The 16,976-nt window shown below is 37.8% G+C and overlaps 1 protein-coding gene across 1 annotated transcript in view; it reads left to right on the forward strand.

The window, feature by feature from the left end:
- The window catches only part of DDX10 (DEAD-box helicase 10), a 308,073-nt gene that overhangs the window by 34,355 nt on the left and 256,742 nt on the right, over positions 1–16,976 (forward strand). Inside the window, exon 9 of the mRNA XM_027849599.1 lies at positions 4,183–4,267. Coding sequence (XP_027705400.1) covers positions 4,183–4,267 — 85 coding nt within the window. The remainder of the gene's footprint in view (positions 1–4,182; positions 4,268–16,976) is intronic.

Consider the following 16,976-nt stretch of genomic DNA (forward strand, 5'->3'; position numbering starts at 1 on the left):
AAAACAATTTTAACATTCATTTTTAAAACTTTGAGTTCCAAATTCTCTCCCTTCCCACACCCCCCACCCCACATTGAGAAGGCAAGCAATTCGATATAGGTTATACATGTGTGTTCATGTAAAACACTTTCATAATGATCATGTTGTGAGAGACTAACTATATTTCCCTCATCCTATCCTGTCACCCATTTATTCTATTCTCTCTCCTTTCACCCTGTCCCTCTTCAAAAGTGTTTTGCTTCTGACTACCCCTCCCCGTTTTGCCCTCCCTTACTTACTTTCCTGTAGGGTAAGATAGATTTCTTTACCTAATTGAGTGTGTATGTTATTTTTTCTTTGAATCAATTCTGATGAGAGTAAGGTTCACTCACTCTCTCTCATCTCCCCTCTCCTTCCCATTCAATGTAAAAACTTTTTCTTGCCTCTTTTATGTGATATAATTTACCCCATTCAACCTCTCTCTCCCAGTGCTTTCCTCTCTCACCCTTTAATTTTTTATTTAGATTATCATCCCTTCATATTCAACTCAACCTGTGCCCTCTGTCTATATGTACTCTTTCTAACTACCCTAATAATGAGAAAGGTCTTTTGAGTTACATATATCATCTTTCCATGTAGGCATGTAAATAGTTTAACTTTAATAAGTCCTTTATGGTTTCTCTTTCCTATTTACCTTTTCATGCTTCTCTTGAGTCTTGTATTTGAAAGTCAAATTTTCTGTTTAGCTCTGGTCTTTTTTCTGAGATGCATGAAATTCCTCCATCTCATTGAATTTCTGTTTTTTTCCCCTCATGGATTATATTCAGTTTTGCTGGGTAGGTGATTTTTGATTGTAATCCTAGCTCCTTTGACCTTCAGAATATCGTATTCCAAGCCCTCTGATTCTTTAATGTAGAAGCTGCTAAATCTTGTGTTATCCTGATTGTGGCTCTGTGATACTTGAATTATTTCTTTCTAGCTGCTTGCAATATTTTCTTCTTGGCCTGGGAACTCTGGAACTTGGTTATAATATTCCTGGGAGTTTTTATTTTGGGATCTGTTTTAGGAAGTGAATTCTTTCAATTTCTGTTTTTATCCTCTGCTTCTAGAATATCAGGGCAGTTTTCTTTGATAATTTTTTTTTTGATAATTTCTTGAAAGATGATGTCTAGGCTCTTCTTTGATCATGGCTTTCAGGTAGTCTAGTAATTTTGAAATTATCTCTCCTGGATCTATTTTCCAGGTCACTTGTTTTTCCAGTGAGATATTTCACATTGTCTTCTATTTTTTCATTCTTTTGGTTTTGTTTTATAATTTCTTGATTTCTCATAAAGTCATTAGCATCCATTTGCTCTGTTCTAATTTTTAAGGAGTTGTTTTCTTTAGTGAGCTTTTGGATCTCCTTTTCCATTTGGCCAGTTCTTCTTTCTAAGGCATTCTTCTCCTCATTGGCTTTTTGGAGGACCTCTTTTGCCATTTGGGTTAGGCTATTTTTTAAGGTGTTATTTTCTTCAGTATTTTTTTGGGTCTCCTTTAGCAAGCTGTTGACTTGTTTTTCATTATTTTCTTCCATCACTCTCATTTCTCTTTCCAGTTTTTCCTCTACTTCTCTTGCTTGATTTTCAAAATCCTTTTGAGTTTTTCCATGGCCTGAGACCAATTCATATTTTTCTTGAAGACTTTGGATATAGGAGCTTTGACTTTGTTGTCTTCTTCTGAGTGTGTGTTTTGATCTTCCTTGTCACCAAAGTAAGTTTCCATAGTCAGATTTTTTTTCTGTTGTTTGCTCATTTTCCCAGGCTATTTCTTGACTTTTTAACTCTTTGTTAAGGGCTCTGCTTCTAGTGTGGAGGGCATACTGTCCCAAACTTTGGGAGTTTTGTGCAGCTGTTTTCAGATGTACTTCTGGGGACCTGTAAGTTTTCATTTCTTCCAAGGTGGTTTGATCTCAGGAGAGGTTTTACTCCTCTTCTGGTCTGTGCTCTGGTCTGAGTGATCACAAGGACTCTTTTCTGCCCGGGAGCTGTGAGGAGTGTCCTCTCTCCACTGCTGCTGCAAGCTCTGCTATACTAGTGCTCCTCACTCTGGGACTGCCACCTAGGACTGGGACCCAGATCCAAGTATGGGCAAAGCAACAGATTCCTGTCTCAGTGCTAGGAAAGAGCCCCTGTAATCTCCTTCTGACCTGTTGTTCAGTCTCCTTACCATCTGTGGACTGAGAGCTCCAGAAGCAGCTGCTGTTGCTGCTGATTCAGTCATTTCCAAGGCCTGCTCCTGGTTTGCAAGGGCTGGGGTTGTGCTGGCGGTGCCTGGGCTGAAATGCCCTCCTCTCTCACTCAGGCCCAACAGACCTTTCCTGCTAACCTTCTGAGTTGTCTTTGGCATCTGTGGGCTGATAAATCTGGAAACTGCCACTGTTGCCAGTGGTTCAGTCCCTTGAGGCCTGTTCTAGGTTTGCTAGGACCTGGTCTGCACTGGCATGACCTGTACTAGACTGTGCTTCTTTCTCAGCCTGGGGTAACAAACCTTTCTTGTTGACCTTCCAGGTTGTCTTGGGCTAGAAATTTGTTTCACTCTGTCTTTTTGTGGGTTCTGCTGCCCTCGACTTGTTGAGAGTCATTTTTTATAGATATTTGGAGAAGTTTGAGAGAGAGGTCAGACAGGTCCCTGCCTTTACTCCGCAAGCTTGACTTTGCCCTGAATTGAGTCATTTAGCTTGAAAAGAAGATTTAGACTGGGACTTGATCACTGTCTTCAGTTATTTAAAGGACTATTATGTGGAAGAGGAGTTAGTTAGTTGATATGGATCTATAGTGTAGAACTAGAATCCATAGCATGAAGCTATAGGAAAGCAGATTTTGAGAAAGAAGAACTTTGTAACTGAGCTGTACAAAAATATAACAGGGCCCTCTTTGGGGGAATTTCCCTCCATGCCTGGAGAACTTTAGGCTAAGGTTTGTTGCAGATGTTCTAGAGGGAATTCATGCTTCATGTTGAGGGGAAGATTAAATGATCTTTAGGATTCCTTCCATCTAGTATGATTCGCTGATCATATTTTAATGTTGTCCTTTTGATAATTTTTAAAGGAAAAAAATGTACCCATGTTTCTTTGGAGTATTCATTGTAACTTTCCCAGAAAATGCTGGACAACTTGTAAAAGTCTGTGCCACACGATTTATTTCTCAGTTATGTACTTTATTGTTGTTTACTATTTCATATACATTTTAATTTTGTCTCCTGAACTAAATGGTCGGTTTTCAGATCAGGATACTTCCATAGTCTCTATAGCTTCTAGGATAGAACTGAATACCTAATCAATTAAAATACTCGTTTGGTTTGCTTTTTGAATATGAGGAGGAAAGACTTGAAAAATCAATTTTTGTCATTATTTCCTGGGTGGCTGAGAACAGAAGAGCTGAGTTCAGAATGTTGAAGTGTACTTCCTTCTAATTTTTGGCCAATGTCCTCCTTTCTTTCTCTTTTACACGCTTATTGTCCATTTCTTCAAAAATCACATTTTACTCTTTGAAATGGATTATAAGGTTTAGAGATCATTTTGATGTATGTAGGGCCCTTCATTGTACAGTACCTTGTAGTTAGTCCTTCCTTGGGATAAAAATTGGTCTAAAAGTCTTAAAGGAAATCTCTTAACTGTTGAAGGAAGCCTATTTTACATTGTCACAAATAGGTCTCCTTTGAGAAGTAGGGGAAAGTTCAGCAGCCAGAAATATGCTCTTTGTACTAGTTAATCCTAGTTGCAGAAAGATGAGGCAAAATCTGAGGGTAGATTGTTAACTGGTGGGCCTGTATGCAAATTCAGAAGCTTATCTTGTTACTCATTGGGTTGTCTCTGAGAACCGGATCACATCCTGTCATTTTAATCGTTAAATATCAGGGAATTTTATTATCTATATGATGTTTATCTTCCTTATGTCATGTAAAATTATATTCTGTTCAAAGCACTATTATTATTTAGGAACCGCAGGTAATGTTAATTTTAGTTCACATCGACAAAAGGGAGAACTGTAATTATCTGCTAGTGTTTGGAATTATTTTATTTTTAATCTTGTTTGCAGATGATGCCCATCATTTGGATGATGTGACCGAGAGCCCTCATCAGCAGTTACATTATTAAATAAAAATAGTGTTGAGGGACCAATTTTAAAAGTGATTTTTAAAAACTTGACATTTCTTCTTGTACAGATTTTCCAGCTGTGAATTGGGTCCTTCAGTTTGATTGTCCAGAGGATGCCAACACCTATATCCATAGAGCAGGCAGAACAGCCAGGTGGGTATTCATCTCAGTTCTTTGCTCCTTTTTGTCAGCTTAGAAAATAAAAGAAATTCTGTTAGTCACTCCCCCCTCCTGTATATCCCAAGAAGACTAGCCAAAAACCTGCATCCAAATTAAGTGGAGGAAAACAGGTACTATAGCATTAGGGACTCACTAGTTTGGCACTGTGTTGTACAAATTGCTGTTCTCTAAGTTCTCTCTTACCTCTAAATCCTATGGTAGCTTAAAAGCTACTGGAAGTCATTGTAGCTAAGAATTGGTTGTTAGTTCTATTTGGGGAGTAGGATGTTATGAATAAAAGCAAAGTAATTAAAATGCATTTTAACTTTTTCCTGCCTCTAAAGCTTTTATCAGAGATGTAGCTCTGTAAATACAGTTTTCTGTTTTCTCTTTTTAGCCTGTAATGGAAATAGTAGAGGTGCTAGGAATTCTATAAGCTCATTGGATCAGGTTACAGATCCACTTTCCTTCCCTGTTCTCTCTGTTCTCTCTTCCTCTTCAGAATAAAAAGTTCCTGTAGACCAGGGCCCATTGCTGAGGTGCATGGAGCCAAACAATATTAAGTAATTTGGCTTAGTTCAAGCAAATGCTATTCTGACTTAGTGAAAGGACTAAATGAAAAGTGTATTTATTTAAAATATATTATGTTGATATGTGTGTAAACTAACAAAATGTAGACAGAGGTCTGCAGTGTTTCTTCTTTAATGAGTAGACATAAATGATTTGTAATGAGCAAACTAATTATAAGGGGATATTTATAAAGGACATTAGGGTACTTTGGAAATTAAACAATAGAATTTTACAACTAAATACTTTTTTTTTAAAAAGGTATTTTAAACATTCCCTTGATTACCAAAACAGCTCCCCATCTCATTTGTTTTCATTATTAGCTTGCATTATTAAGATTTTTATTTTTCCTTGCTTTTGATATGAAACAGATTTGAAAGCATGTCCTATCTACAGTTTTTGTGTTTATGGCTTAAATGTCTATCATTTTTATTAATTAATATCTGAATTTTTTTATGTTTTTGCCTTATGTTTTCAGTGGTTGGAGAAAACTTAATTTTTTTTTAGGATTAGATTACATTCTTTTTAAAAAAATCTGTTCCACTCTCCATTTCATCTAGAAAAGGGAATACTGGATATCCTTTGAATGAATTTCAAATTCCCAACTAATTTTGTGAAGTCTAGGTTCTGTAGGTCATGAATTCCCAATTTTGACTTTTTAGTTTTGAGTCTCAGATGCCAAGTAGAATTTGTAATAAAAGGAATTTGCCAAACACTGCTAAATTTCAGCTGAGCTCCTGTTGAAATAATTATAAATTCTAAATTACTGAAGTATGAACTAATTGGGTTTTACTGTGAAGGCAAATTCTGCAAAGTGTTTTTCTGGCACTATTTATTTGAGAGTAACATCATTAACAAATCTTAGCAAGAGGCCATGAAACAGTGCTGTGTCATCATTTGGCTAACTACCCTTTGTAACATTGTTCCAATATTATAAGGAGTCAGGCCTGTAATGTCACTTTGCCTGGTGTGTGTTGTGGGGAACCAGTTATTAACGTTAGGTGGGGTATCCTTTGTAAAGTCTTGAGAGTGTGTAGCCTGCTGAGCAGCCTGACAGCCTTGCACCTTTTTCTAAAAAAGAATGCTTGCAAACAGTTCAGTAGAATTCTTGTCATTGGATGAGTCTTAGGGGTGGTCAGATTAAAGATTTGTTGCTGGGAAAGACTTATTAAAGAAGGCAAGAACTTACCCAGAATTAAAAGAGACAATGTTTAATTATGAAGTTTTAAGCTTTATATTAAATCATATCATTCTGGATTTACCCCCCAGTATTAGGAATGTAGCATTATTATTTTTACATAGTTGTAATCAGAGAATCTTGGAATTTCTGAGTATTAAGGGACCCCAAAGTCTTCTAATCCAGTCTGTATATGAGTAGCAGTCACTGTATACATACTATTTGTGTAATTTTCTTGTAGAGTATATTCTCCTTTGTCCTGTGCAATCAAGGTGATGTTTAAACAGATGTAACTTTTGTTATATGTTGCTATTTTACTCTCCAGAAAAGTTGGAACTTTTTTACACCAGCAATGTGTACCCATTTTCCTATATTCTTACCACATTGTATTTTACAATTATTTCTCCTAGTTTTAATGTGTCTTGAATATTGGTTTAAGGTTGTTTAATTTGTTTATAATTGCTATTGAGACTGCACTTTTTTGTCCTTATAAAATTTAAACATGAAGAAATATAGATAGTAAATTTTAGAGAAAGAGACCTTGGTTGCATCAGACATATGAAGGCCATGTAGAAAAAAACTAAGTGGAGTATTTGGGTATATAGGAGGAGATGGAATATATTCTGGTGGATCAGTAGAATATGGTATGGGAGCATGGGCACATCTTCAGGTGTACAAAAATGATGTACCCAGGTTTTTTCTAATTTTTTTGGATGGCTGGAACTCTGCAATAGAAGATAATAGTATGATTTTTACTTATGTAACAGTGCCCCCTCCCCCACACGAATATTTCTTTTCCCATTTTTTTAAAGGGAAAGTTAAAGCTTTCCTTGAAGAACATTTCCCCTTCTCTTTTCTCTGCCTTGTGTCTTACTAATCCTTCCCACACTGACAGTTTTTGAGAGTCCTACTCACTAATTTCCATTTCTAGCTTACTAAGAGGTCAAAACTTTTATTGAACGTAGACATAAAATTCAAAATGATGCCTATGGTTTTAGGCTACACCAAAGAATGGTACCTATGATCTTTCTTTATAGTGCTTCAGAGGAAAAGGAAAGGTAGTATGGTACAGTGGAAAAAAACCTGAATTCTAATCTTCCCCTCTTTCATTCCCTCTGTGACATTGGGCAGGGGTGTACAAGTATTCAGGGAAGACTAGGACCTCTGGTGTGAGGGCTTCCGAATCCTTTTCAGGGGTGCTTTCCATCTTTGGTGTCCACTCAATCATCTAACTCTCACCTGTGGCTCCAAGAAACTGTAGCATGCACAGTGAGCCATACCCTGGTAAACCATTTTAGCAGATGGGCTAAATCAGGTTGAGGGAAATTGATGGGCCTCGAAACTGTCAGTGAATTAAGGGGGTGTCTATCCCAAGCATGTGAAGACCTCCTCCAGCAGAATGGGCGGATAAGAATGATTTATTTCAGGGACCAAGAAGGTAGCAGAAGAAGGTGCTGTGGAATGTTTAGAGCTTGGTTGGACATTGAAGACACCATGGTCATCCACTCCATCCTGAGCCATCACCATCCATCTTGACTTTTGTCTTGCCACTGGACTTTGATGACTCTGGAAGACAGGGTGATGTTGATGACTTTGAGTAACTCCACTTCACTTAAATCCAATTTTATGCATGAGTCAAAAGACATCACTCATACCATTTTACCATTTTTACCTATCTCAGTGTCTTGTGGTGACAGGAAAATGATGAAGTAGCTGGTGCTTATACACTAGGAGCTATATTTATAACCCTACTCACAGGTGGCCCAGGCCATAGAATTGTCTTCTCACTGGACTGAAACAGCAGTGGGATTTGGCAGCCCCCTGGGTATTTGAGCAGCCTTCTTAAAAACTATACTGCTTACCTTCTGGTGTGAGGAAGGGGTTAGAAAAGGTGCCCTAAAAGTTGTCTGCTTCACCTAACCCAGGCATGCTTACTGCAGTAGTTGGGGATCCCACCCTATGTTGAAACACAAAAACATATACAAAAAATTTTGCGAAGATGATTCCACTAATCATTGGCATGTGGAATGTGGAAATCCAGTAGACCTGAAAGATGAACAGCTTCTGTTGTGAGAGAACTCAGCAAATATTTCATCCAGATAGCAGTCCTGAGTGAAATAAGGCTGACAAATGAAGGCCCCCTTACTGAAAGTCAAACATGTTTCTCTTGAGGGGCTTCAGTGATGGGGGAGTGCCATGAAACTGGTATGGGTTTCACAGTCAGAACTGATCTAGTCAGCAAGCTTGTAGGCCTCCCAAAAGGAGTAAAGGACAGGCCCGTGATAATGCAATTGCCATTTGTAGGAAAGCACCACGCCACCATCATCAGCGTGTATGCTCCCATCATGACAAACCTTGAGGAGGTCAAAGAAAATTTTTATAAAGATATGGAGACTCATCATCAATGTGCCAAAAGATGATAGGCTTGTAATTGAGGGATTTTAATGCCAGAGGAGTGTTAAGGGGTCCCCCAAACTTGTCCTTTTGAGTTGCCGTATTTTCCAAAAACTCTGGACAGTCTGGATAGACTGTCAGACATGGCAGGGAGGGAGGAATGGAGTTGGAAAAAGCAACAGCAACAGCCAGTTATTGCTGAAGACTTGTATGACTCATGACCTCATCACCAACACTATTTTCCATTTACCTAAACACAGTAAGACATAGAGGATACATCCTCAAAGCAAACATTGGCATTTAATAAATTGTGTCATTGTAAGAAGAGACAGACAGGATTTGAGAGTGACTCAGGTGATGTATGGCGCAGAGCATTAGACTGATCATAGATTTTTCCTCCCCAAGCTTACGTTTGCATTCAGCAAAAGTGGCAGCCCTAAGACAAGACGACTACCAGAAGACTGATTTGGACAGTAGTTATAATACTTGGCAAAACTGATATATTTTGAAATGTTTATTAATAGCAAGTACGAATCTTCTATTTTTGTGAGACTTAGGCTCATCACCTGTTGCTTTCTTTCCACTTAGCCTGAAAGCAGCTTTCATGACTAGTTTAGAATTATTTAGTTAAATATAAATAAATTATGAACAGAGAATATCAGTGTATTTTTTTAAAACATAATTTCATTGCTCACAAACATTTATGTAGTCTCACAGCTTCTTTTTTACCTTGTCCAAAGCTAGCTTACAGAAATGTACAAGAATTCAATATAGCAAATGTTTGTTTTTGTTGCACATTAATATACACATACACATACACGTGTATGAATTAAATGTCTTCTCTACAAAATCATGCACAGCACCATAAAGAAGATTTAATGTCAACAGATTAGAATGCTTCTCTGTGTGTGAACAGTTTGTTGCTAACTTGGAGAGAAAGTTGAGCCAACACACAGTCCACAGTGGAGCAGAAAAGGAGTGGGCAGCTTTCAGAGATTTGGTGCACAGCACTGCATTTACTCATCTTGGCCACAACATTTGCAAACATCAAGATTGGTTTGATAAAAATGGTGGAGAAATTCAGAAACTGCTAAGTGAAAAACGAGAACTCCACACTGTTTACCAGCAGGATAGTTCGTTCATCTCTAGGCAGTGTTTAATGCTATCAAAAGTGAAGTGTAAGCAAAGCTTAGAGAGATGCAGGATTCTTCGCTCAATAAGAAGGCAGATGCGGATAGTAACAATCCAAAGCAGTTTTCTGGTGCCCTAAAGGCTATTTGTGGGCCAGAGACCTATGGTACATCTCAACCATTTAGCCCTGATGGAGTCTCATTGATTAGTGATGAAGATATGATTTTGGAGAGATGGACTGAACACTTCCATAGTGTTCTCAACAGACAGTTATCAATCAGTGCTGAAGCTATTGACTGTCTCAGGTTGAAGTCAGTCCCCCTCTAGCCAAACTTCAACTGAAGAAGAGGTTTTGAATGCTATTAGGCTCCTCTTATGTGGCAAAGAGCCTGATGCTGATTCTGTTCCTGAGATTTACAAGACAGGACATCTCTTGCTCATATAAAAGCTGACTGAAATCTTCCAGATTATATGGCAAGAGGGGGTTTTCCCCCAGGAGATCAGGGATGCCTCCATTGTCCATCTGTATAAAGGAAGAGGAAATAGGTTGTCCTGTGACAATCACAGGGGGTGGGGGAAGGGGTTTTTCTCTTAGTGATTACTAGCAAAATTCTTGCAGTGTCCTCCTTAATTGGCTGATCATTCACCTGGAGGATGTCATCTACCTGAGAGCCATGTGGCTTCAGAAAGGCATGAGGAATGGTCAGTATGGTGTCTGCTGCTCAAAAGCTTCAGGAGAAATGCCAGGAGCAGAACGGTTTTATACACAGTGTTCATCAGTGTGACCATGGCATTTGATTCTGTCAATCATAAGATCTTTTGAAAGATCGTGGCAAAATTTGGTTGCCTGGAGAAGTTCTTCATTATTCTCTGACAGTTCCACAATGGCATGCTTATATGGGTTCTGGATAACAGACAATGTTCTTACGCTTTCCCAGTCGCCAGTGGAGTGAAGAAGGGCTGTGTGCTTGCTCCCATGTTTTTTAAAGATGTTTTCAGCAATCTTGTCAGATGCCTTCAACAAGGATGAAAATGGCATCAAGGTCAGCTACTGCACTGACAGTAAATTATTTAACTTGAAAAGGCTTTAAACCAAGAGTAAAGTAGAGGGAGAGTTGGTGTGTAACTTTTTTTTTGCAGATGATTGTGCACACAGTGGAGCCTCTGAGGCTAAGATGCAACAGACCATGTGGATCTGTTCTCTGCTGCTTGTACTAATTTTGGCCTGACAATTAAAACCAAGAAAACAGTGGTTCTTCACCAGCCAGCACCATACCATCCATATGTAGAACCATGGGTTACAACAAATGGAAAAATTTTGAATGCTGCGGGTAAGTTCACTTACCTTGGCATTGACCTTTCTGGTGATGTCCACATAGTTGATGAGGTTGATGCAAGCCTTGCCAGAGCTAGCTCAGTGTTTGGGAGCCTCCAAAGGAAAGTGTGAGAGAGAAGAGGTTACCTACCAAACTGAAGGTCTGCAGGGCCATTGTGCTGACCTTGTTATTGTGTGCTTCTGAAACCTGTCAGGAAATGGAATCACTTTCATTTGAATTGTTTTAGGAAGATTATGAAGATCACTTGGCATGATAAGGTACCAGGCACTGAGGTCCTTTTTTTTTTCTTTTTTTTTTGGTTTTTGGAGAGGCAGTCAGGGTTAAGTGACTTGCCCAGGGTCACACAACTAGTAAGTGTCAAGTGTCTGAGGCTAGAGCTGAGGCCCTTTTTTTTTCTTTTTTATTTTGTTGAGTTCCTTTCTTGAGCTGACCTGCCAAGTATTCAAACTCTGCTGCAGAGAGTGCAGCTTCAATGGGCTGGCCACATTGTTTGAATGCCAAATGTACATTTTCCTAAAAGACAATTTTTATGGAGAAGTCATGCAAGGCAAATACATTGTGTCACTGAAGAAGTGATGTAAGGACACTCTCAAGCTCTCTCTGAAGAACCGAATAGATTGTGTGACATAGTATGCACTGGCATAGGACTGCCCAGTATGGCATGCCCCCATTGAAGCTATGAGTGAAGCACAATTGCAGTGGCTCAAAAGAAACTTGAGATGTGCAGATTTAGACACATCTCTTTTCCAGATGATCATATGGACTGTTGATTTGTGCCTGTCCTGTGGTAGAGCCTTTCGAGCTCATGCTGGTCTGATCAGTTACAGTCAGACACATTATACATCGATCCTGACATAGTGATGTCATTTTGGTACTCTGAGTATGAAGGACAACAGCTATTGACATTGGGCAATTTACTACTGTAAAATAAAGGGGTTAGACTTCATGGCCTCTCAGGTTTCTTCTGATTCTAAATTTATTATCCTATGTCTACCATATTTTTACAAAGTTTTTGTCATCATCAATAGCCAAAGTTTTGGTGACCATATGTTGAAAGAGATAAGGTTTTCGTATCTCATTAGATTAGTATTTTACTCTTATAAGCCATAAATTTGACCTGTTTATAGTGAATTTTATTAATCTGGACCTGTGATTTTATTCAGTAGGAAATTCTAGGTGAGAAAACTCTTCCTTACCAAAGCAGTCCGCACCTTCTCTCCCATGTATTAAAGAGTTTTCTGGGGGACAAATATTTGTTATTAATATTATTATTATTATTATTTTTTATTTTTAGGCAGTTGGGGTTAAATGACTTGCCCAGGGTCACACAGCTAGTAAGTGTTAAGTGTTTGGTCTGAGGCCGAATTTGAACTCAGGTCTTCCTGACTTCAGGGCTGGTGCTCTATCCACTGCGCCACCTAGCTGTCCCTGGGGACAGAAATATTAAGTGACTTGTCTAGCTCTCTCACATAGTTAGGTTGTTGTGTCAGAGGCCCTGTCTGTCTCTGATTTGAAGGCCAATTCTCTATGCATTGTATTGCATTGCCTTTTAAAAACATTTTTTGTTGTCAAGTAATGTGATTTGAAAAGGTATTTTCTGGTTTTCAGAACCAGATTTGCTTATTCATTTTCAAACTCTTATAATACCATGTTTCACCTTTTCAAAAAGCCTTTTTGATTGTTTGAAATTATCCGTTGGCCATCTTCAGATGTGAACTTGAATTTCTTAATGTTTATAATCAGGATTTTCTCATTTAAATTGTCCTTTTTTTACCTGGCAGGGATGGAGCAGGCTGATAACATGTTAAGAAACAAACTGTATTAAAAGAAGATTAATTTATTGGAGGGATCTTAATTAAAAATCATTAAATTGTTTTGTCTTACCATGGTTTATTTCACATATTAACTGTTATGTATTTTGTGGATAAAGTAAGAATTAGATTTTTGGGGAAATCATCATTCTGTAGTCAGGAAAATGTGTGTTTTTAGTAAGCCAATATCTCTATTACACCCTAGGATGCAGAAGTAGAACCAAATCCCCCAGTACTCTCTAGCCATGTTTCATAAGTATTTTTGTGAAATCATCTTAACAAAAATTAAATATGGGTATATAAATGAAAATTTGAAACTTTTTTCACCTTATAAAATTTCTGAACTAATTATTGCCTAGTGTTTTTTGACTATCCATCATGCATTATTCCCAGTGGAAGAAGGAAGGTGGTTAGTATGGTGTCCCTATCAAATTAATTTGCTTGGAGAATTAATCTACGATCTGTACCACAGGGTGGGATTTAGTAATAGGACCCAACCTTTGTGATTCAGGATTTTCAAAGTAAAATGAGGAAAAAAAATTGTGTAATATTAGGTTTTTATTTCATGTAGGTGTAGCATGATAGCAATTTGCTGAGTTTCTGTGGAAGAGGTAACACTTATTAATTGATCTTGTTAGCTATATTACTTAACTGAAGTCTTAGAGTCACTTTCTAATATGCTACTTCCAACCTTTTAAAAAGATCCTTTTTTGTAACAAAGAAAAAATTAAGCAAAACTAATTGTCACAGTGACCACATCTGACTGTATGCAATGTTCTAAACTCTTAGGTCCTCTGCCTCTCTTCTGAGAGAGACAAAGTACATTTTACTGTCCTGAATCCCAAATTGGTCATTTCATTTAATGTTAGTTCAGGCTGTTGGAGACATTATGTATATTATTTTCTTTTTTTCTTTCATTTCAATTGTAGTTATCACTCATATTGTTTTCTTGGTTATGCTTTCTTCACTCTGCATTAGTTCATGTAAGCCTTTATTTCTCCAGATTCTTCATACTCTCTTTTTGCTATAGTGCAATTACAGTCTATTACATTCATAAGCCATAATTTGTTTAGCCAACCTACTTCATTTCTAGTTCCTTACAATGATTGATGAATTTTAAAAGATCATGTTGAATTGAATTAGGTTTTTTTTTTGGAGATGGGGAAACTAGTATTTTCTTGTATTAGTAACAGGCATGTAAGCAAAACTAAATGATTATGTTTTCGTGAAGGTCTGTAAAGTTTTTTTTTTTTTAAATTTACAAACTTTATGAATATTAAGTGCTTTATCATATTCCTAATATTACATTGATTTCCAAAACAGACACAATAACAAGCCCCCTGTATTCTGTGCTATTCAGCTATTAGGTGTATTATGTTCAGTTGTGGACAGGATATTTTAAAAGGGACATTGACATATTGTCATGTGCCCAAAGAAGGGTGGAGGCAGGCAATAAGCATTTATTAAACACTTACTGTAGCACAGGCAGTGTGCTAAGCACTGAGGATAAAGCTATAAGCAAAAAGAAAGATGGTCTCTGCCATTAAGGAACTTAGATTCTAATAGGGGAAGACAGCAGAAGCACAGCTGGGAAAGGAATGAAGCATGGCTGGTCTCAGCCTGTCCCCAGAATGCAGGCCCTGAATGCAACTCGCCAATGGAGGAGGGGGCCTGCATGGAGGAGGGATATTCCAGTGTGGGAAGGTCCTGGGTGTTGTGGGAGGTTCCAAAGTGAGAAGGCCACATAGCTGTGTTGGCAAAGTCCGTAGAGTCAGAAGCACAATCAAAAACAATGAGGAATTTCAAGCTATTTCCTGTGAATGTTAATCTGTGAACAATATCTTATCTTTTTCTCATTGTCTTCCCCTATTGAATTGTTGCTTGAGAACAGGAACTGTCTTTCTTTTATCTTTATATTCCTGGAGTCTAGCCTAGTGCTTTGTGCATAGTGAGTACTTAATTATTTGTTGAATGGATGAATGGATATGTTCATCCTAGAGAAAGAAGTCTTAGAAGACACATCATTGCCTTTATCTGAGGACTGTTGCTGGATGAACTAAAAGAGGGTTTAGATTTATTGTTTTTAGTCATGGAGAGAATGAAAACTGTTGAGTTCAAGTTATAAGGAGACAGATTTCTATCTTAATTTAAGCAGCCACCTCTAGTTCATTAGAGCTCTCTGTCTGGAATGGGGTGTCTCATGAGAATAGAACTCTTCTGGTAACTGGGTATCTTCCCCTCGAAGTTGGCGTGACTGCTTGTTGGAGATATCATAAAGGGAATTTGTTGGACAGGGAAATTGGATTAGCAGATCTTTGAAGTCGCCTGTAGTTCTTGGATTCTTTTCTCTGTGCCGAGTAACTCATAGGTAGAAGAACAGGCCTGTTTCTTAAGAGTTTCTTAATTTGGTTAATCATAAATTTTCGGTGTTATTTTTGTAGCTGAGGAAGACTCAGTAGGCTGTAATCTGTCTCTGTGGAGAAGAGAAAAGTAAGGACAGTAGGATTGCATTGGTCTGTTTGAAGTGTTTGCTTTTTTTCCCTTAAATCAGTTCTTATTAGTAATATATCACTTTATAACTAGTTTTTAATACACTTAATCATCAATTCATTAAAAAACACATACTAACTTTTAGAATTAGTCTTCAACTTCCTAGTTCTCTATCTAAAAAAGTTTTCTGGTTCTTACAAAGATGTTAATAACTTAGAATAATTGTCTTCCATAGGTCATCTCTCGTGGGCTTCTGGTCAGTGTGTCTACTCCTGCATTAGTCCTTCTGCCCAGTGAAGGATCTCTGCTTGCCCTATAGATAGGCTTAGTGGAATCACAGCTTTGTCTTTCTTTCAGTTAGTTGATACTTGTTATTTTTAAGTTCTATTGTTCACACTTACCCTGATGTCGAGATTCAGAGTCATATCAGTGTCAGCTCTTCACTGTGTAAGGCATTCTCTTTAATAATGGGATGTTTCTGCCAGTTCAATTTAGTGGACATTTACTGGGTGCCTGCTAGGTGTAAGACCTTCTGCCAGGTGCTGTGGGAGAAACAAAGATGAAAAGAACAATTTCTGTGTTTAAGTACCTTACATTTAGGAAGATGAAAGGTATACCAATGATCATGATAAGAGGCAGACTATAACGGGTGTTGTTGGAGGGGAACAAGTGAAGTGCTTCGGAATTTAGAGCCATCATGGATGAAGCACTTTGAAAGCCTGAAAGAGCTGTACAGATGTGTAGTAGTCATGGTGGCATCATCATCATCATCATCATCAATTTCCTATGATTCTCTTAGTAGGTGGAACTCCTATTGAGGAAACTCCAATGCAAATTGGACCCTAGTCTGCATTTCTTGATCTTCAAGACTTTCCTGGTCCCCTGAGGCTTAAGGCACTGGCCCAAGCTTCTACAGCTAGCATACGTCAGAGGTACACTTGAACGCAGTGTACCTTTTTAGCTGTAACTGCTTGCCACTTTGTTCTTTCCTCCTTTTCCTTCTCCATCATGGTAGTAGAATGTCAGCATGTGTCCTTTTCCTTTTTCCCTTGCCTGGTTTTCTGTTCTCAAGTATAATTGTCACATTTAGCAATGGTGGCTGCTGTACTCTTAGATATATCAGTGGTGTAGTGCTTAAAAGCACAAAATGGTTCCCTTCTATGTGCATATTCATTCCTGATGACAGATGGATGTTGTTGGAAACTTATGCCATGAGGATAGAGTTCATAAAGGTAGATTCAGATCTCTTCAACAAACGTTTATTAAGCATCTGTAGCATCCCATAGGTGCTATAAATCTGCCAAAATTTTTGCCTCCCAGAAATGTAATTGCAGATCTTTGTATATTGAGCTTTATATCGATGGTTGAAGAGATGAAGAGGAGTTGGAACAGAACTTCATTGTATCTAGAGATTGAATATGTTAATTTAAAAAAAAAGTGTTAATGCAGTTTCTGATGTGGCCATTAATTTTTAAAGTATGGATGTGTTTGATCCTTCTTAATTAATTTAAAATATTCTGATTTGACTATTTTAGTTGGATATTCATGGGAAAGTGTTAGCCTATATAGTGCCTATTCTTTCTTTGAAATTTTAATAAAAACCAACCAAATTGCTGTTTGAAAGTTGTCATTAATGAGCTTAAAGATAATTAGAAAGTTTATTGGGCCATGAGAGTGCATAATTGAATTGAATAAAGGCTGAATTAAAATTTGAAACTAATTAGAGTTCTGTGTTGTTATGTGGTAATTAAAACCAGGCTTATGAATAGTATTTGCTTGTGGAATTGAATTATGAT

Source organism: Vombatus ursinus, unplaced genomic scaffold (genome assembly GCF_900497805.2).
Source record: "Vombatus ursinus unplaced genomic scaffold, bare-nosed wombat genome assembly UNPS02007612.1, whole genome shotgun sequence".
NCBI lineage: Eukaryota > Metazoa > Chordata > Mammalia > Diprotodontia > Vombatidae > Vombatus > Vombatus ursinus.